Here is a 17,734-nt window from a genome sequence, read left to right on the forward strand (position 1 = left end):
GTAGATTATTTATCTATCCATTTACATTATATTGTCTGAAACTGGTGTTTGCATGTTTCAAGGATGCTTAATACAATTTACAAGATGTGCATGATAGTGACCTACTATATTACGCACATCAAATAGTGTGCACCATAGATTACAGTGATTTCAAGACAGCAGTGGATGATTGCATTACTTCAAACATTGCTGTAGAATTGGAAGCTGTAAGATAGTGAAATTTCAAACAAGGCATCAACTTGTCAGTGCACAGCAAACTGCAGAATTGGCCCAAAAACATGTTTTTCATCTTCAATTATTCCCTCGCAGTGTTTTAAATGTGTGTATATCAAAGTTTATGAGTTGCTTCAGACAATAAGTGTATTGTTATGACCTTTTAGATTTCTTCAGCATATTTCACAAATTGTTTTTTTGAAACTTTTGATATGTGTCACACTCACTCACAGAAATGTAATGAATCATACTTCAATACACCCTTTCCTCCCTCCCTCCCTCCCTTACACACACACACACACAATGAGAGAGAGAGAGAGAGAGAGAGAGAGAGAGAGAGACATTGAGAGAGGGGGGGGGGGGGGAGGGAGAGAAATATTAGTTCTGTTTTTGCTCATGCTATACGGATACTTCAGTACACAGTCAACCAGTAATGCGCAGAATAAAAACTTCTAAGTCTCCTGTTTTTGCTTATGCTATACGGATACTTCAATACACAGTCAACCAGTATTGTGCAGAATATAAACTTCTAAGTCTAAATGTTTTTTCTATCAGGGTAGAAGTTAGTCTAGAGAATTTACACCCTATCATACATTGATGAGACAAAATATTAGATCACTGCCCTCCATGAGATTGAATGCCACTTTGGGATGCATTACGTAAATTATATAAGTGAAGCAAAGAATCAAAAAAATTGATATGAGCTCCAAATTATGAAGTCCACTGACATAATTGACCTCACAGAAGGCTGATTGTGATGTTGTTGCAGACAAGAATGAGTATTTCAGAAAGGCGGAAGATGGTTAGCTGTTCATATACTAGTGTCCTGAGTACCTATGGCAAGTGGTTGGACAGTGAAACCACGATAAGGCTACAACGTGTTGGACATTCACACCTCATCACTGAATGTGAAGTTCAGAGAATTGGCTGCTCTGTAAAGCAGTATAGACATAATCTGTAGCAGATATGGCAACAGAGTACAGTGCTGGAGCAGGAAAAAGTGTTTTGGAGCACACTGTTCACACATAGTTGAACATGGTGCTCTGGAGCAGACGATCTCTATATTGACTCAACAACATCGTTAATTATGTTTCTAGTGGGCAGTGTTTCATTGAGATTGGACTGTGTGTAAATGGAAACTTGTCACCTGGTCTGATTGATCACATAATCACATTTATTGCTACACCAGTGGATGGATGGATCTGGATATGCCATCATCCAGGCAAACAGCTGCTCAAAGCATGCACCACACCATGGATGAAGTCCATTCATGACCGTATTGTGCTGGGAGCGGGGGGGGGGGGGGGGGGGGGGGTAGGTGGGGACGACACTTACCTGGGTTTCCATAGGACCTGTAATAGTAATTGATTACAACATAGCAGCTGAGAACTAAGTGAACATTAATTACAGACCAGTTGTACTCATTCATGCTTGATGTCTTCCATGATGGTGATAGTATCGTCCAGCAGGATAAGTGTGCATGTCACAGTTCCCAGATTGTGCTACAATGATTTAAGGAGCATGACAGTGAATTCATGTTGATTTATTAGCCATCAAATGCACCTGAAATGACCTCATTGGAACATATCTGGGATGCAGACACCATCTCCATGCCCAAAAACCATCAGCCCCTAATTTACGGAGAAGGGGAATGCATGGCCTGTGCATAGACATCTGATGCCACAAACCTCTAGAAATGTATCAGGGACTTTTGTGACAGAATAAAGGACTGAGGCACAAAATGTATTTTGTTCTATTTGTTTCAGTGAGTTACAAGGAAAAGCAACAATAAATGGTTTGATTCAGACCAGTGTCTAAATGATAACAGAAGCTTGAATTTTGTGTGTATGTTTGTGTGTCTGTCGACCTGCCAGCACTTTCATTTGGTAAGTCACATCATCTTTGTTTTTAGATATATTTTTCCTACGTGGAATGTTTCCCTCTATTATAATCATATCACTAATATAACAAAAGTATGACAAACACACACACACACACACACACACACACACACACAGGATCAGATGTCATGAGATACAGTGTCAAGATGAATGGAAGAAAGCGTACAAGCATAAAAATTGACATATGTCATTTTCTTTACTACAGTTTGCTATTCAAAATCCATACTAGCATAAAGTCACTTACCAAAATCTGCTGGGTTGTGGTAACTGGGACAGTGGAGGCCGTGAGAAGAGAGAAAAGGAACAAGGCCTTGAACACTTCCTTGATAAATACATTGTCCATCAGTCAGAATGTACAGATGGTCAAACATTTCAAACAGTCTTGCACTCGGTTGGTGAATAGTACAGATGATGGTGCGCCCACCACGTGCCAGTGATTTGAGCAGTGAAAGGCACTGGAAACATGAAGCACTGTCGAGTCCACTGAAACAGAGTTGTGCAATAGTTATTATTCCCATTAATGTTGTCATGTTTCAAAATAAGTTATAAAACTAAATTTCATTTGTTCTTATTACTTTCATAAACATAAATGTAAAATCTGTTCACAGTACTGATTTACTGCTGTGTCATCCACTGCCAGTGGTGTCACTGGATGCAGTAGAGAGGCATGTGGGGTCAGCACATTGCTCTCTTAGCTTTGCCAGTTTTTTTGACCTTAGTATGATGCAAAATTGTTAATTCGAAGCACAGGCACTGGACTCGGCGACTTGCAAACCTAAGGTGTGGTACAGGTACGTCGATGATACTTTCGTGGTGTGGAGCCATGGTGAAGAACAGCTCGGTGAATTCCTGAGACACTTGAACAGCCTCCATGCCAACATAACATTTACCATGGAGGTAGAAAAGGACAGGAAACTGCCATTTCTAGATGTGCTGGTCACAAGGGACAGCGAAAACCTGGGACACAGCGTGTATCGAAAACCGACACACACGGACCGATACCTGCACAAACTGTCAAACCACCACCCGAGCCAGAAAAGAGGCATGATTAGTACGCTCGTAACGAGAGCAGGACGAATATGTGAGCCTCAACACCTCGAACGAGAAATGCAACACCTGGAAACTGTTCTGAGGAGCAATGGGTACTCCACAAATTACATTAGAAGTGTAACAGAGCTAAACACTCGGCGAAGTAAGGAACCAGAAAAAGAAATGTCGGGTATGGCCTTTCTGCCATACATTCCCAGAGTGACGGACAGAATCGGCCGTATATTGCGCAAACATGGCGTAAAGACGGTTTTCAAACCGACAAGGAAGATCAAAGAGTGTCTTAGATCGGCGAAGGAGAAAAGAGACCCACTTGCAATGTCGGGAATATACCGTATACCTTGCACATGCGGAAAAGTTTATGTCGGAATGACTGGACGATCCATTAACACCAGGATCAAAGAGCATAAGCGACATTGCAGGTTGGGGCAGGTGGAGAAATCGGCCGTGGCAGAGCACGCACTGAATGAGACCGACCACGTAATAAAATTCGCCGACACGGAAGTTCTGGCTGTAGAGAAGCACTATCACACGCGCTTGTTCAGAGAAGCTGTAGAAATCCAAAAACACGGGAACAGTTTCAACAAGAAAGAGGAAAGCCTTAAGGTAAACGGATCCTGGCTTCCCGTACTGCAGCGAACGACCGTCGCAGGTAGCAAGAGGAGAACCGCACCGGAAATGACCACGGAGAAGCCCTCGGACGTTGGCGCGCCAGGTACATATAGTCTGCGGCCGCGAGCTCGCCTCCAGTTCACCACCGGCAATGGAGGGTGAAGCTTTGACAATGCCAGCCACTCGTGCTGGCGAAACGTCAGAAAAATCATTAGATGAACGTCGGCCGAAGAACCCGAGACAGAAGCCAATAGGCAGTTTGTCTTAGTATGATGACTTACTGTTAATGATTAACATTAACATAATTGGGAATGCAAGATAATATACACAAATATAAGTTAATTTTTTATTATGACCATCATATATATTAGAGTTACTATGCTAATACCGGTGTACTTCCACTTAATCATCTGCTGTAGATATATCTTTAATAACTCTCACATTAACTCTTTGGTGGTCTGAGGTTATTTAAGAAAGCTTTATTTGGTCATTAGTGTTGCAGTTGTGCCAGATGCAGCTGTTAATCCTGAAGAACTGAATATGATGTTAAGAAAAATAAAGGGAAATCCACTGATGATTAGATATCACCAATATAAGTATCAGAGAAGCAAAAACAATAAATTTGATTTTGCTCTAGGCAGAATCTTTTTAAAACATTTATTGCTTAAGCAAATATAGGTACAAATATTGAGCTTTGATGAAGAAAAATCACTTCTAGAAGTTTATCCTATATTCTGCAAATACAACATAAATAATAAAAACTGAATACATCAGCTTTTGTTGAAGAAACATAGCAAATAGCTGCATGCAGCTGATACTGAGCAAACATAAACTGCTCCCTCAAACATACATGAAATTCAATAGAACATTTCAGTTTATACATTTCAGTTATACACAATAATATGTGGAAGGTAAAACATGATCTTAATTGTCCATTAACAGTCACATGAAGTTAATGATATGTAAGCACAGTTCTTATGCAGAATTAAAACTTCAACAATTTTATCTATGACACAGATTCATAGAAATAATACAGATTCCTAATCGAACAATAAGTAAAATAAGGCAAACACAACCATGCAGACACCCAAAAACACACTCGTGTGGCAATGGTGAGACTAACTATTGACTATTGATTATTGAGAGCAGTTGCTTGTGCTGATGGAGATGGGAAGGGGTAGAGAAGGATGGAGGGAGCAATAGGTTGGCACTGGGGTAGTGTGAGGCAAGTCTTTTGACAGATGAGTCAGTGGCTGCACAAGATGGAAGGAATAGAGTGGGTAGAGCCAATAAAAGGTATAGTGGGAGAGGGGGGAGGGTGGGAAAATGAGGCAGGCTGAGATGAAGAGGCAGACAGGGAGGGGCTCCAGTAAGGGAGAGGGGTGGAAAAGGGGAACAGAGAGGCAAAGAGAGAGAGAGAGAGGGAGAGGGGGGAGGGAGGGAGAGAGAGGGGGAGGGAGGGAGGGAGGGAGAGAGAGGGGGGGAGAGAGAGAATTAATACCCAGGTCATGGGGGAGGAGTGGTGGGAGCAATGGAGTGGTGTGAACGGAACATGGAAGGTTAAAGTTATGGAAGGATAGTGGGAAACAGGTTAGTAGAGGTTTAGACCAGGGGTTTGCGAGGGTGGAGGGTGAGCTGGACAGGTATTTCCTGCCTGCGTAGTTCAGAGACACTAGTGCTGGAAGGGAGTATTAAACTGGCACACGGAATAAAGCAGCTGTTGAAGTCATTTGCATTGTGGTGCACAGCATATTCAGCAACTAGATGGTCAGGTTTTTGGTTTTTCTACAGTTCGGCAGTTGCCATTCATGCAAGCAGACAAATGGTTACTTGCTGTACCCACAGAGAACACTGTGCAGCAATTACAGCATAGTGGATATACAAGATGGCTGCTTTCACACATGGCCCTGCTTTTTGTTGGGTAGGAAATGCTTGGAGTGAATATATGAAATGGTTCTTGTGCCCAGACCAACCCCAATGGAATTATCATGGGGTACATGATTGGGTTAGGGACAGTATGTTGAGAGGATGACAGAACAATACTTTGTGTGATGCGAGTAGTACGTCCCTCACCTCAGGGAGGAAGGAGGTCAAAGCTGTAGTGGAGGATGTGGTTGACTTTTCAAGGCCATGGTGATACTGCATCTACATCCATACTCTGCAAGCCTCCTGACGGTGTGTGGTGGAGGGTACCCTGAGTACCTCTATCAGTTCTCCCTTCTATTCCAGTCTCGTATTGTTCGTGGAAAGAAGGATTGTCGGTATACTTCTGTGTGGGATCTAATCTCTCTGATTTTATCCTCATGGTCTCTTCGCGAGATATACGTAGGAGGGAGCAATATACTGCTTGACTCTTTGGTGAAGGTATGTTCTCGAAACTTTAACACAAGCCTGTACCAAGCTACTGAGCGTCTCTCCTGCAGAGTCTTCCACTGAAGTTTATCTATCATCTCTGTAACGCTTTCACGATTACTAAATGATCCTGTAATGAAGCGCACTGCTCTCCGTTGGATCTCCTCTATCTCTTCTATCAACCCTATCTGGTACAGATCCCACACTGCTGAGCAGTATTCAAGCAGTGGGCGAACAAGCGTACTGTAACCTACTTCCTTCGTTTTCAGATTGCATTTCCTTAGGATTCTTCCAATGAATCTCAGTCTGGCATCTGCTTTACCGACGATCAACTTTATATGATCATTCCATTTTAAATCACTCCTAATGCGTACTCCCAGATAATTTATGGAATTAACTGCTTCCAGTTGCTGACCTGCTATATTGTAGCTAAATAATAAGGGATCTATCTTTCTATGTATTCGCAGCACATTACACTTGTCTACATTGAGATTCAATTGCCATTCCCTGCACCATGCGTCAATTCGCTGCAGATCCTCCTGCATTTCAGTACAATTTTCCATTGTTACAACCTCTCGATACACCACAGCATCATCAGAGGAATGATGCTGAGTGACTGCTTAACAGATTTACTGTTGTCAAAGGTGGAGATGGCACAGGAGATCTGTTTATGGATGAGATGGACAGGATATTGTGTGTCAGTCAAGGCTTCGGCAAGATTGTCAGTATATTTTGACAACTCTTGCTTTCCATAACAGATGTCACATTCACCATTGGAAAGGCTGTAAGGAAGAGACTTTTCAGTGTGGAATGGGTGACAGCTGTCAAAGTGGAGGTACCGTTAATACAAGGTGTGCTTGATAGGAACTAATGTATTTACAGAGTGATCTGAGAGGTGGAAATTGACATCCAGGAAGTTGGCTCACTGATCTGAGAAGGAATCAGTGAAGAGGATCTAGGAATATGTGTTGAGGCTATGGAGGAAAGACCAGAAGTTTCCCTTGCCATTAGTCCACATCACGAAAACGTCATCAAGAAACAACCATTCAAGGGGTGAACTGTGCACCGCAACACAAACGACTTCCAACAGTTGTTTCACTATATGGGCCATTTGCATATTCCCTTTTGATACAAGTTTCTCTGAACTACGCAGATAGGAACTGTCTCTCCAGCACATTCTGTGCTCTATCAACCCCCTTGCTCTAAATATCTGCTAACCTGTTCCCCACTAGGCTACGATCATACCAGACTGTAATTGCCTCTTCTCACCATTTACCTTCTCCCTTCTGTCCACACCACTCCTTCCCAGTCCAGATCATGTACTGCCTTCTTCCACCACTCACCACTATTTCTCTCTCCCGCATGTGGTCAGATTCCCTTCCCACCCCCATTCTCTCTGTCTGTCTCTTTCTCTTCTTCCCTCCCCTCTCTCCCCCTTTAGCATCCTTCTCCCTTTCTCTCTCCCCACCCTGTCTCCCTCTCCATCTCCACCCTCTTCCTTCACCCCTCTCTCTCACTCTATATATCTTACAATCTCTACCCTCTCAAATCTTTTCATCTTGTTGTGCAGCCAGTGAGTCACCTGTCAAAATATCTGTCTCACACTATCCTGCTAATCCCTCCTTGCCTCTTGGTCATCCTTCCCCATCCCTCCTCACATCCCTCAGCTCAGTAACTAATTTTGGTAATTGATAATCAATAGTCAGTATTGCCATGGGAGTGTGCATTTGGCTGGTTGTGTGTGTGAATGTGTGTACTTTTGCTACAGAGTAAGAGCCAAGAGCTGGAAAGCTATTGTAAATACTGTTTTCTGTTTCATGTGTATATGTACCACACATCAATTCACTGTAGGTGAGTGGTTGCATCTACATTATTTTATGTAGAGATAGAAAATATTTGGAAACAGAAGTGTGATTTCATGTCGCCCCCATCCCCTTTTCCTAAACAGCTTAAAACTGAAATTTTTAAGTTAAAAATGCACATATCTTCTAAAGTCCATTAACCTAGTCCTCAGGCAGAATTCAAGTTTGGCTCAGCTACACAACTAGGAAGCCTGCACACTAGCTTTGCACTTCACAGGCAGGTAAAAATATTTTTAGGCTTACTGTGCTATGTGCATATAAAACAGTAACTAATTATGCTATCTTCACTTATGAATGCTACCTTCACTTATGATTGGAAGTGTCTGTACCTGGTAGGTTCATCAAAAAACATCACTGGTGGGTTATTGACAAGTTCAAGAGCAATAGACAACCTCTTGCGTTGGCCTCCTGAGAGATTAGCTGTCCTAGTATTACTGCATTCTACCAGGCCCAACATCTCAAGGATTTCTTCCACCTGTAACATGCAAAGTCAATAAATTTTATGTTTATAGCACTTGCAATTTTCCACATTATTGCCCTCTGCTTGCAGTAACAACTGAACAAGGCAATGCCATATTGCCATACGACTACACTAAAAAATGAATTTAGTTAGGAAATGTTTCTGAATAAAATGTTTATGCTGGTAATTATGTATAGCAATACTTTAATGGAACTGATTGCTGATAATAAAAATTTTCCATATATGAACTGTAAGACAGAGAATTACATTGTAAGGCACAGAAATATTTGTTCACCTAGTGCTTGTATCCTTAGCTTTCCACAGGCATAGAGAAAAGTACCATGTATTTATGCAGAATAAATTAAAAGAATAACTTACTGTCTATCCTTACGCTAACTACGTTGTTTGGTATTGCAAATCCGGATTACTAGTAGAACACTAAATAGTGGAATGAATGAAATTTTCACTCTGCAGCAGAGTGAAAGGTCCTGAGTTCAAGTCTCAGTCTGGCACACAGTTTTAATCTGCCAGGAATTTCACTTATAGTGGGAAAGTCACTCAGATCCTAGGATGAGGTGGACCCACCTGTTGTGAGGAGGTGTGGGGAGATAAAGATCTTAGTCTTCCTTCATTCGGACAATAGATGGGCCCCTCTCACCCTAGGATCTGAGTGACCTGCCCTTCCAATTAACTTTCCCCATTCTGTTCCCTTCTCCTCCTGAAGGAAGTACTTTTTATACCTTAAGCTAGAACATGGTTGTTAATTTTTATACACAATGTGTTAACTGTAAGTCGGCCTTTGCCAGAAAGGGGGGGGGGGGGGGGGGAGTAGGTGCTTGTAATGGTGGAAAAAAGCTCATTCTCCAAACAGACCATCACAGGGGGGGGGGGGGGGGGTGTTGGGAAATAATCCACACACAGATATGCAACTTAATCTGTTGTTCATGCTTCTGCGTGAGCATGGAGGTAAAGATCATTTAAAAGTTATTTGTAATCAAAAAGGACTTTGTCTTATGTACTAACATGTTTAATAAAGATCTCAACTGCAGCAATAACATTTAAAAATTACATGATCAAATAATAACAAGAATTTATTAATTTTGTGGCCTTCATATATCAGATTTTCAATTTTTTTGTCTAGTTGGTATATGCATTCCTGATGTGTGTTTGAATTTTCCACTGTTTTGAGTATTTAGTTTATTGTTGACAGTTGAAAAGGTTATACATGTTTTTGAGTGGCTAGCAAATTTTTACTTTCAAAACATTGTTTGAAAAATGGAGTAAAGTGCAGCACCACATTTGAAATGTTGACTGTGGATCTCGCATATTTATGAATGGCACAATCATTTCAAAGAAGTTTGAGAAGATGTTGAAGATGACAATTACCCTTAATGCCCTATCACATCAATTACTGTTGACAAAATGGAAGAAGTAAAGAAAATGTTTCTGGAAAATTGCTGAAGCACCATCAGAGAGGTTGCTGATGATGTTGGAATATCATCTGACTCAGACCAAGCTCTTCTTTCAGATGTTTTGGGCATGAAACTTGTAGCAAAGCTTGTTCCGAGACTGTTGAATTTTGACCAAAAACCACATCACATAGGCACTGCTTAGGAATTGCTGAATATAGTCAAAAACAATCCAGAACTTCTAAGGAATGTTATAACAGGTGACAAAACATGGCTTACAGTTAACACATTGTGTGCCGGTTAGCATTACAGATATTTCACCTTCTGGAATAAGAACTGTCCAGTGATTCTCTCTCATAACTTTGTAGCTTTTCTCAACAGATTTTCCATTTTTAGATAATGTACTTAATAATGCTCATCATTATAGACCATCATTCCTGTAGCATTTAGATAATTGTCATCCTTTGGCAATTATCTATACACTCATGTCAATCAAATAGTTTTAGATTAACAACTGATTAATAGAGCCATAAAGGTGACGGTTTCCTTAAAGTAGCTGCTTGTCTGCTAATTCTACTAGAAATTTGTTTACATCATAACTAAGTACAGATAGAGTGAAATAGATTAACGTTAATGTATATAATAGCAAATATAGTAATGCAAATAAAAAAATTAGGTCATACTCTGCAGAACTGCTGAAGAAAGAACATACAGAAAACACTGACAAGAAAAAAGGAAATGATGATAAACATGTGATAAATCATCAGGAAATAACTTCCATGGTACTACAGGTAGCTGTGGAGAGTAAAAACTATAGGGGAAATGGAGATTGAAATACCTCCAACAAATAATTGAGCACATATGGTGCAAGTGCTACTCTGAGATGAAGATATTGGCAGAGCTGATGGACTGCATCAAGCCAGTCAGAGAACTGTTGACTTAAAAATAAAATAGATATAGCCAGAAGAAGCCATTTATGATAGTTATCTTAAGACTGTTACCAGATGTGCCACCTACTGTTAAAATTATCCCTTATATGGTACCTGTGTTATGTTCTTCCCTGAAAGACAGAAACATGTTTTAACCCTTCTTACTTTCATAGTTGTCCTTATAGACCGATGGTCTCAAAACACCCTACTACTGTCTATGTGTTTCCTCACAAACAAGAAAATAATTCATAGGCATTTAGATTATAGACACAATCAATCATTTTCCTGTTGCCTTCTAAACCTATTCATGCTTAAGAAATATGATGAGTGGTTATAATTAAAGTGCAGCTACTCACAGAGGTCCGCTGCCAGCTGTTATTATCATATGGCAACAAAAAATGGTAGATATTCTACAGCATTAATGCAAAAGCAATTTACACTGGAAAAAATAGTTCCAATTTTGGCCACCAGGAGAAAATTTGAACAGTGAATGCAAGAAAGATGTATAGAAATGTTTCCATATGTAATGGATTTGGAATGGGTCATCAGCAGAAAAGTTCAAACAAATGAGAAAGGCATAATGTTGATTTTCTTATTAACTGCTGCTTACACAGTTTGTTCAATATGAACACTGAAAATATCAACAAGATGCTGCATCTGTAAAATAATGTGATCAACAGTTGCTTGTAGCAGTTCCAGTGGAACCTGAGCAATTTGTTCCTATATATGCCCATTCAGGTCAGTCTGAGACCAAACATGTGCCTCATAAATCTGTTCTTTTAGATATCCCCAGACCCAAAAGTCACAAAGATTCAGATCATGTGATCTTGCACGCCATGCATCTGTAAAACCTCTGGAGATAACACATTTGTCGAAGGTTGTATGAAGCAAATCACACTGGGAAAACAACATGGGGTGTTCCCCATATTGCATGAACACAAAGGTTTCCACACAGTTGAACTCTTCCAAAGCATAAATCACATGCTTCATGAGGGTAACATTCAGACCACAGGGTACACCTGATAGGCAATCTGTGTGTGTTCTCGTCAAAGAAAAACAGACCGAAAATAAAGATGCTTGTGAATCTACACCACACAGTCACATACGACATGTACAATGTCTCTTTGTGCACAACATGCATTTAACAGTATCCCAAATTCAGTGTTCTGCATATTCACTGCACCCTCTAGTATAAAATGTGCCTCATCACTCCATAGAATATTGGTCGGCCACACGTTATGCCAAGCAAACTCAGAACTTTGCTGTGAATCATGAGGTTTCAACTGATGCATCATCTGGATCTTGTACAGGTACCAGTACAGAACAGACTGTAAAACTTTCCATGCTATTGACCATAGGATGGACAATTCTTGTGACACATCAGGCCTCACCTCAGACCTTTCAGTTGGTGATATTCTCTCAATGCAGCACTGTAATTGGTGCCGTTGTTGTTGTAGTGGTCTTCAGTCCTGAGACTGGTTTGATGCAGCTCTCCATGCTACTCTATCCTGTGCAAGCTTCTTCATCTCCCAGTACCCACTGCAACCTACATCCTTCTGAATCTGCTTAACGTATTCATATCTTGGTCTCCCTCTACGATTTCTGCCCTCCACGCTGCCCTCCAATACTAAATTTGTGATCCCTTGATGCCTCACAACATGTCCTACCAACCGATCCCTTCTTCTAGTCAAGTTGTGCCACAAACTTCTCTTCTCCTCAATCCTATTTAATACCTCCTCATTAGTTACATGATCTACCCATCTAATCTTCAACATTCTTCTGTAGCACCACATTTCGAAAGCTCCTATTCTCTTCTTGTCCAAACTATTTAATGTCCATGTTTCACTTCCATACAATGCTACACTCCACAAAATACTTTCAGAAACGACTTCCTGACACTTAACTCTATACTCGATGTTAACAAATTTCTCTTCTTCAGAAACGCTTTCCTTACCATTGCCAATCTACATTTTATATCCTCTCTACTTCGACCATCATCAGTTACTTTGCTCCCCAAATAGCAAAACTCCTTTACTACTTTAAGTGTCTCATTTCCTAATCTAATTCCCTCAGCAACACCCGACTTAATTCGACTACATTCCATTATCCTTGTTTTGCTTTTGTTGATGTTCATCTTATACCCTCCTTTCAAGACACTGTCCATTCCATTCAACTGCTCTTCCAAGTCCTTTGCCGTCTCTGACAGAATTACAATGTCATCGGCGAACCTCAAAGTTTTTATTTCTTCTCCCTGGATTTTAATACATACTCCAAATTTTTCTTTTGTTTCCTTTACTGCTTGCTCAATATACAGATTGAATAACATTGGGGAGAGGCTACAACCCTGTCTCACTCCCTTCCCAACCACTGCTTCCTTTTCATGCCCCTCAACTCTATAACTGCCATCTGGTTTCTGTACAAATTGTAAATAGCCTTTCGCTCACTGTATTATACCCCTGCCACCTTTAGAATCTGAAAGAGAGTATTCCAGTCAACATTATCAAAAGCTTTTTCTAAGTCTACAAATGCTAGAAACGAAGGTTTGCCTTTCCTTAATCTTTCTTCTAAGATAAGTTGTAAGGTCAGTATTGCCTCACGTGTTCCAGTGTTTCTACGGAATCCAAACTGATCTTCCCCGAGGTTGGCTTCTACCAGTTTTTCCATTCGTCTGTAAATAATTCACATTAGTATTTTGAAGCTGTGACTTATTAAACTAATAGTTCGGTAATTTTCACATCTGTCAACACCTGCTTTCTTTGGGATTGGAATTATTATATTCTTCTTGAAGTCTGAGGGTATTTCACCTGTCTCATACATCTTGCTCACCAGATGGTAGAGTTTTGTCAGGACTGGCTCTTGCAAGACCGTCAATAGTTCTAATGGAATGTTGTCTACTCCCGGGGCCTTGTTTCAACTCAGGTCTTCCAGTGCTCTGTCAAACTCTTCACGCAGTATCGTATCTCCCATTTCATCTTCATCTACATCCTCTTCCATTTCCATAATATTGTCCTCAAGTACATCGTCCTTGTATAGACCCTCTATATACTCCTTCCACCTTTCTGCTTTCCCCTCTTTGCTTAGAACTGGGTGTCCTTCTGAGCTCTTGATATTCATAAAAGTGGCTCTCTTTTCTCCAAAGGTCTCTTTAATTTTCCTGTAAGCTGTATCTATCTTACCCCTAGTGAGATAAGCCTCTACATCCTTACATTTGTCCTCTAGCCATGCCTGCTTGGCCATTTTGCACTTCCTGTCGATCTCATTTTTGAGACGTTTGTATTCCTTTTTGCCTGCTTCATTTACTGCATTTTTATATTTTCTCCTTTCATCAATTAAATTCAATATTTCTTCTGTTACCCAAGGATTTCTACTAGCCCTCGTCTTTTTACCAACTTGATCCTCTGCTGCCTTCACTACTTCATCCCTCAAAGCTACCCATTCGTCTTCTACTGTATTTCTTTCCCCCTTTCCTGTCAATTATTCCGTTTTTTTTATTCATTATTGAACCTACTCCTGCATTACCCCTATTTGATTTTGTGTTTATAACTCTGTATTCACCTGACCAGAAGTCTTGTTCCTCCTGCCACCGAACTTCACTAATTCCCACTATATCTAACTTTAACCTATCCATTTCCCTTTTTAAATTTTCTAACCTACTTGCCCGATTAAGGGATCTGACATTCCACGCTCCGATCCGTAGAACACCAGTTTTCTTTCTCCTGATAACGACGTCCTCCTGAGTAGTCCCCACCCAGAGATCCGAATGGGGGACTATTTTACCTCCGGAATATTTTACCCAAGAGGACGCCATCATCATTTAACCATACAGTAAAGCTGCATTCCCTCACGAAAAATTACGGCTTTAGTTTTCCCTTGCTTTCAGCCGTTCGCAGTACCACAACAGCAAGGCCATTTTGGTTAGTGTTACAAGGCCAGATCAGTCAATCATCCAGACTGTTGCCCCTGCAACTACTGAAAAGGCTGCTGCCCCTCTTCAGGAACCACATGTTTGTCTGGCCTCCCAACAGATACCCCTCCGTTGTGGTTGCACCTAAGGTATGGCTATCTGTATCATTGAGGCACGTAAGCCTCCCCACCAACGGCAAGGTCCATGGTTCATGGGGGGAGGTAATTGGTGCCATCCACATAAAATAGTTTCTCTAACAGTGCAAACCTCTCTTCTCATTAGCTATAGCATTCACTCACATTATGGCTTGTCTAATGGCAACATGGGTGTCATACCAACATATAAGCAGCGTACAACACCAGATTTGTACCTTGTGGCCACAACTGGAACTATTTTTTTTTCCAGCATAAATTAGTTTCACATTAACACATTAGCATCTCTACCAAGTTTCACTGCCATAGGATAATCATAGCCCACATTGGCCCTCCATTGGTAGCTGCACTTTAATTATAACTATATTATTCATGGCTATTATTTCCTAACTGAAGTGTGTTGCATATGAAGTTATGGTTTTGAAGTGGAACTTTATCAAAGTAGGCCCCATTTAATATTATTCATTTGTTTGAATCATATAACAATATAACTCTGTTTCCACATAAACATTATGTTTGTACTGGAGAATCTCCTCAGAGACATTCTTACAATCATTATATCATATTTAACTGTAATGCCAATGAAATGCAGATTTATTAGAATTACACTGGTAGACATTTCAGTCAAACATACACTGCCAGCATGCATTCTTTCCCAACAAACAACCACTGAATAGAAAACTAAAATTATCAAATTTCTGCAAATCCATATTGTGAATACAGCTGTATTAAGTGTTTAAAGATGGTTGTGCGTACATGATTTATTCCACAGACTTAAAGACTCACCTTCAAAATAAAGTTTGTGGAACATGCTGAATAAATGAATAAATCGGTCATTGTGGAAAGCAAGTTTATCTGTATATCACTGACATTTACAAAAAATGAAACTTCTGTGCAGGGAGAATAGAGGAGGCCACTTTTTGAGTTGAATGTATCTTTTGGTGTTGAGTAGTAACATGTAGAACTCAGTTGCTTGATTTCTTGTGTATGCAAGAAAATGTTATATTAATGTAAACTCCTTATTCATAATGACATCACTTACAAGCATGCAAGCGCCACACTCCAGTAGAGCTCATTCCTGTTACTATTGGCTTCTCATATATGTTCACAAATTTAACTTCTCAGGCTACAGTATGACAAGAAATTTCCTTAAATATTGTTCATTGATACTGTTAGATCCAAATATCCCACTGATGTTCCTGGCTATATGTTCTGTATTGTTGTCAACTTTAAATTCATGATATAAGATTGTAAAATCATGTAACACTCTGAATGTGGAAAATAAATGCTGGTGCATCAGCACAATTCTAAGGAAATGATGCTTCTGTACAAGAGGATTCATTTGTGAGACATTCTCGTGACATACTTGTTTAGCTGTTTATTAAGTAAGAGAAATGACACAAAGAAGAGCCTTATCATTCATGACACCTTCATTTGGTTCAGAAGGAGAAATTCTGACATGTTTAAAGGACACCACACGGAGACTGTGAAAGTAAGACATAATGTTACCAGCTCAGACCATTTTGTAAATCCTGAGACTTTCTTCATACTGATCTAAGAATATATTACTCCTACCAACTTATCCTCTAAAATAAAAATGGAGCTCACTAACCACAATGACAATAAAAAAGTTGTTTCTTCTACTAATTCATTAATTTTTTGTGTCCCATGGATCTCATAAAAATTGAGAAACTTCAGGGATATGCAAAGAGCCAAGTTTACATTAACGAAAGAGAAGAAATATTTATAACCTTATTGACAAACTACCACTATACTTTGTAATGTTGTTGGTGTTTACCACAAATAAATGCAGCCTGTTTTGGGGAAAAAATGCTTTTTGGTCAGTTTTATTAAACGGTTACTGTTTATCACCTACTGCTGGCTTAAAATTTGCATCAATAATTAAATAAAAAATAGTTACCTACATCTGTCACAACACAGCCTTATAGCACAGCTCACGTGCCAGTTTCAGGGATAAATGACAGCAATATAAGACATTGAGAAATATTACAAGACAATGGCTTGTGAAGTATCAGATTAGCTATAAATGTAAGACCTCTGAATATATTCTTACTTTTGTTTCTTACAATAATTATAGTGCACCACTTTATTTATTTTGTTTTTATTTTTCTAATGACATACCACAACTTTCTTAGCACTGCGTGAAACATCCTTTCCCAATTTGAGGTTTGCAGAGATGTTCATGGCCTCCATGACTGTCAGATGTGGCAGCAACTGGTCATCCTGCATAATGTAACACGACATTTTCCTGAAGCGCCGCAGCTGCCTTTCTTTCCCATTAATCCTCACTGAGCCTGTCAAGTGGGATGTCCTGTGAAAAGAACAACAGAACCAAAATGAATGATTTGCCCATGATAAGAAACTAATGGTAATTTGCATTTTGAATTGTAAATTTAGTTCAATGGTTGAACACTAGTGCATATGTTTGGGAAGATGCACAAGAGAATGGATCAAATTGAGTTTCCAGTTTTACAGGAAACTTCTAGGAACATTTTTAAGCTAACATAAAATATTGGTTATGCGAACTTCCTGTCTTACAAAAAAGACCTGCATTTTATAATCATAATTAGGGCCTACTAATATTGAGCAAATTTACTAACTTATTTCATAATGTATTTTTGATCAAGTGATACCTGACCTTACCAAAAGTTTACAGAAAAGTAGGGACTGATTAATGTAATTATACCCAATATCAGAAAGATGATGTGCATAAAAAGTAAGGAAAAGGAAAAGGTGTGTTTTATTGAAACTCAGAATCAGAGTTTCCAAAATATGAGGCAGTCTGATAACATATTTCCCAATTTGTAATATCTTTGATTAGTAATCTAAGAGTGCACAGCTTTTAGTCATAACATCATTGCATTTTTTCATT

The 17,734-nt window shown here is 39.8% G+C and overlaps 1 protein-coding gene across 3 annotated transcripts in view; it reads right to left on the bottom strand.

The window, feature by feature from the left end:
- LOC126194765 (ATP-binding cassette sub-family G member 4-like) overlaps nt 1-17,734 on the bottom strand; it is a 462,797-nt gene that overhangs the window by 21,072 nt on the left and 423,991 nt on the right. For all 3 annotated transcript variants that reach the window (XM_049933050.1, XM_049933051.1, XM_049933049.1), the window contains 3 exons: nt 16,984-17,173; nt 8,317-8,462; nt 2,359-2,597 (listed from right to left, as the gene is read on the bottom strand). In XM_049933050.1, coding sequence (XP_049789007.1) covers nt 2,359-2,597; nt 8,317-8,462; nt 16,984-17,173 — 575 coding nt within the window. The remainder of the gene's footprint in view (nt 1-2,358; nt 2,598-8,316; nt 8,463-16,983; nt 17,174-17,734) is intronic.

The sequence above is a fragment of the Schistocerca nitens genome, chromosome 7 (genome assembly GCF_023898315.1).
Source record: "Schistocerca nitens isolate TAMUIC-IGC-003100 chromosome 7, iqSchNite1.1, whole genome shotgun sequence".
NCBI classification, from domain to species: Eukaryota; Metazoa; Arthropoda; class Insecta; order Orthoptera; family Acrididae; genus Schistocerca; species Schistocerca nitens.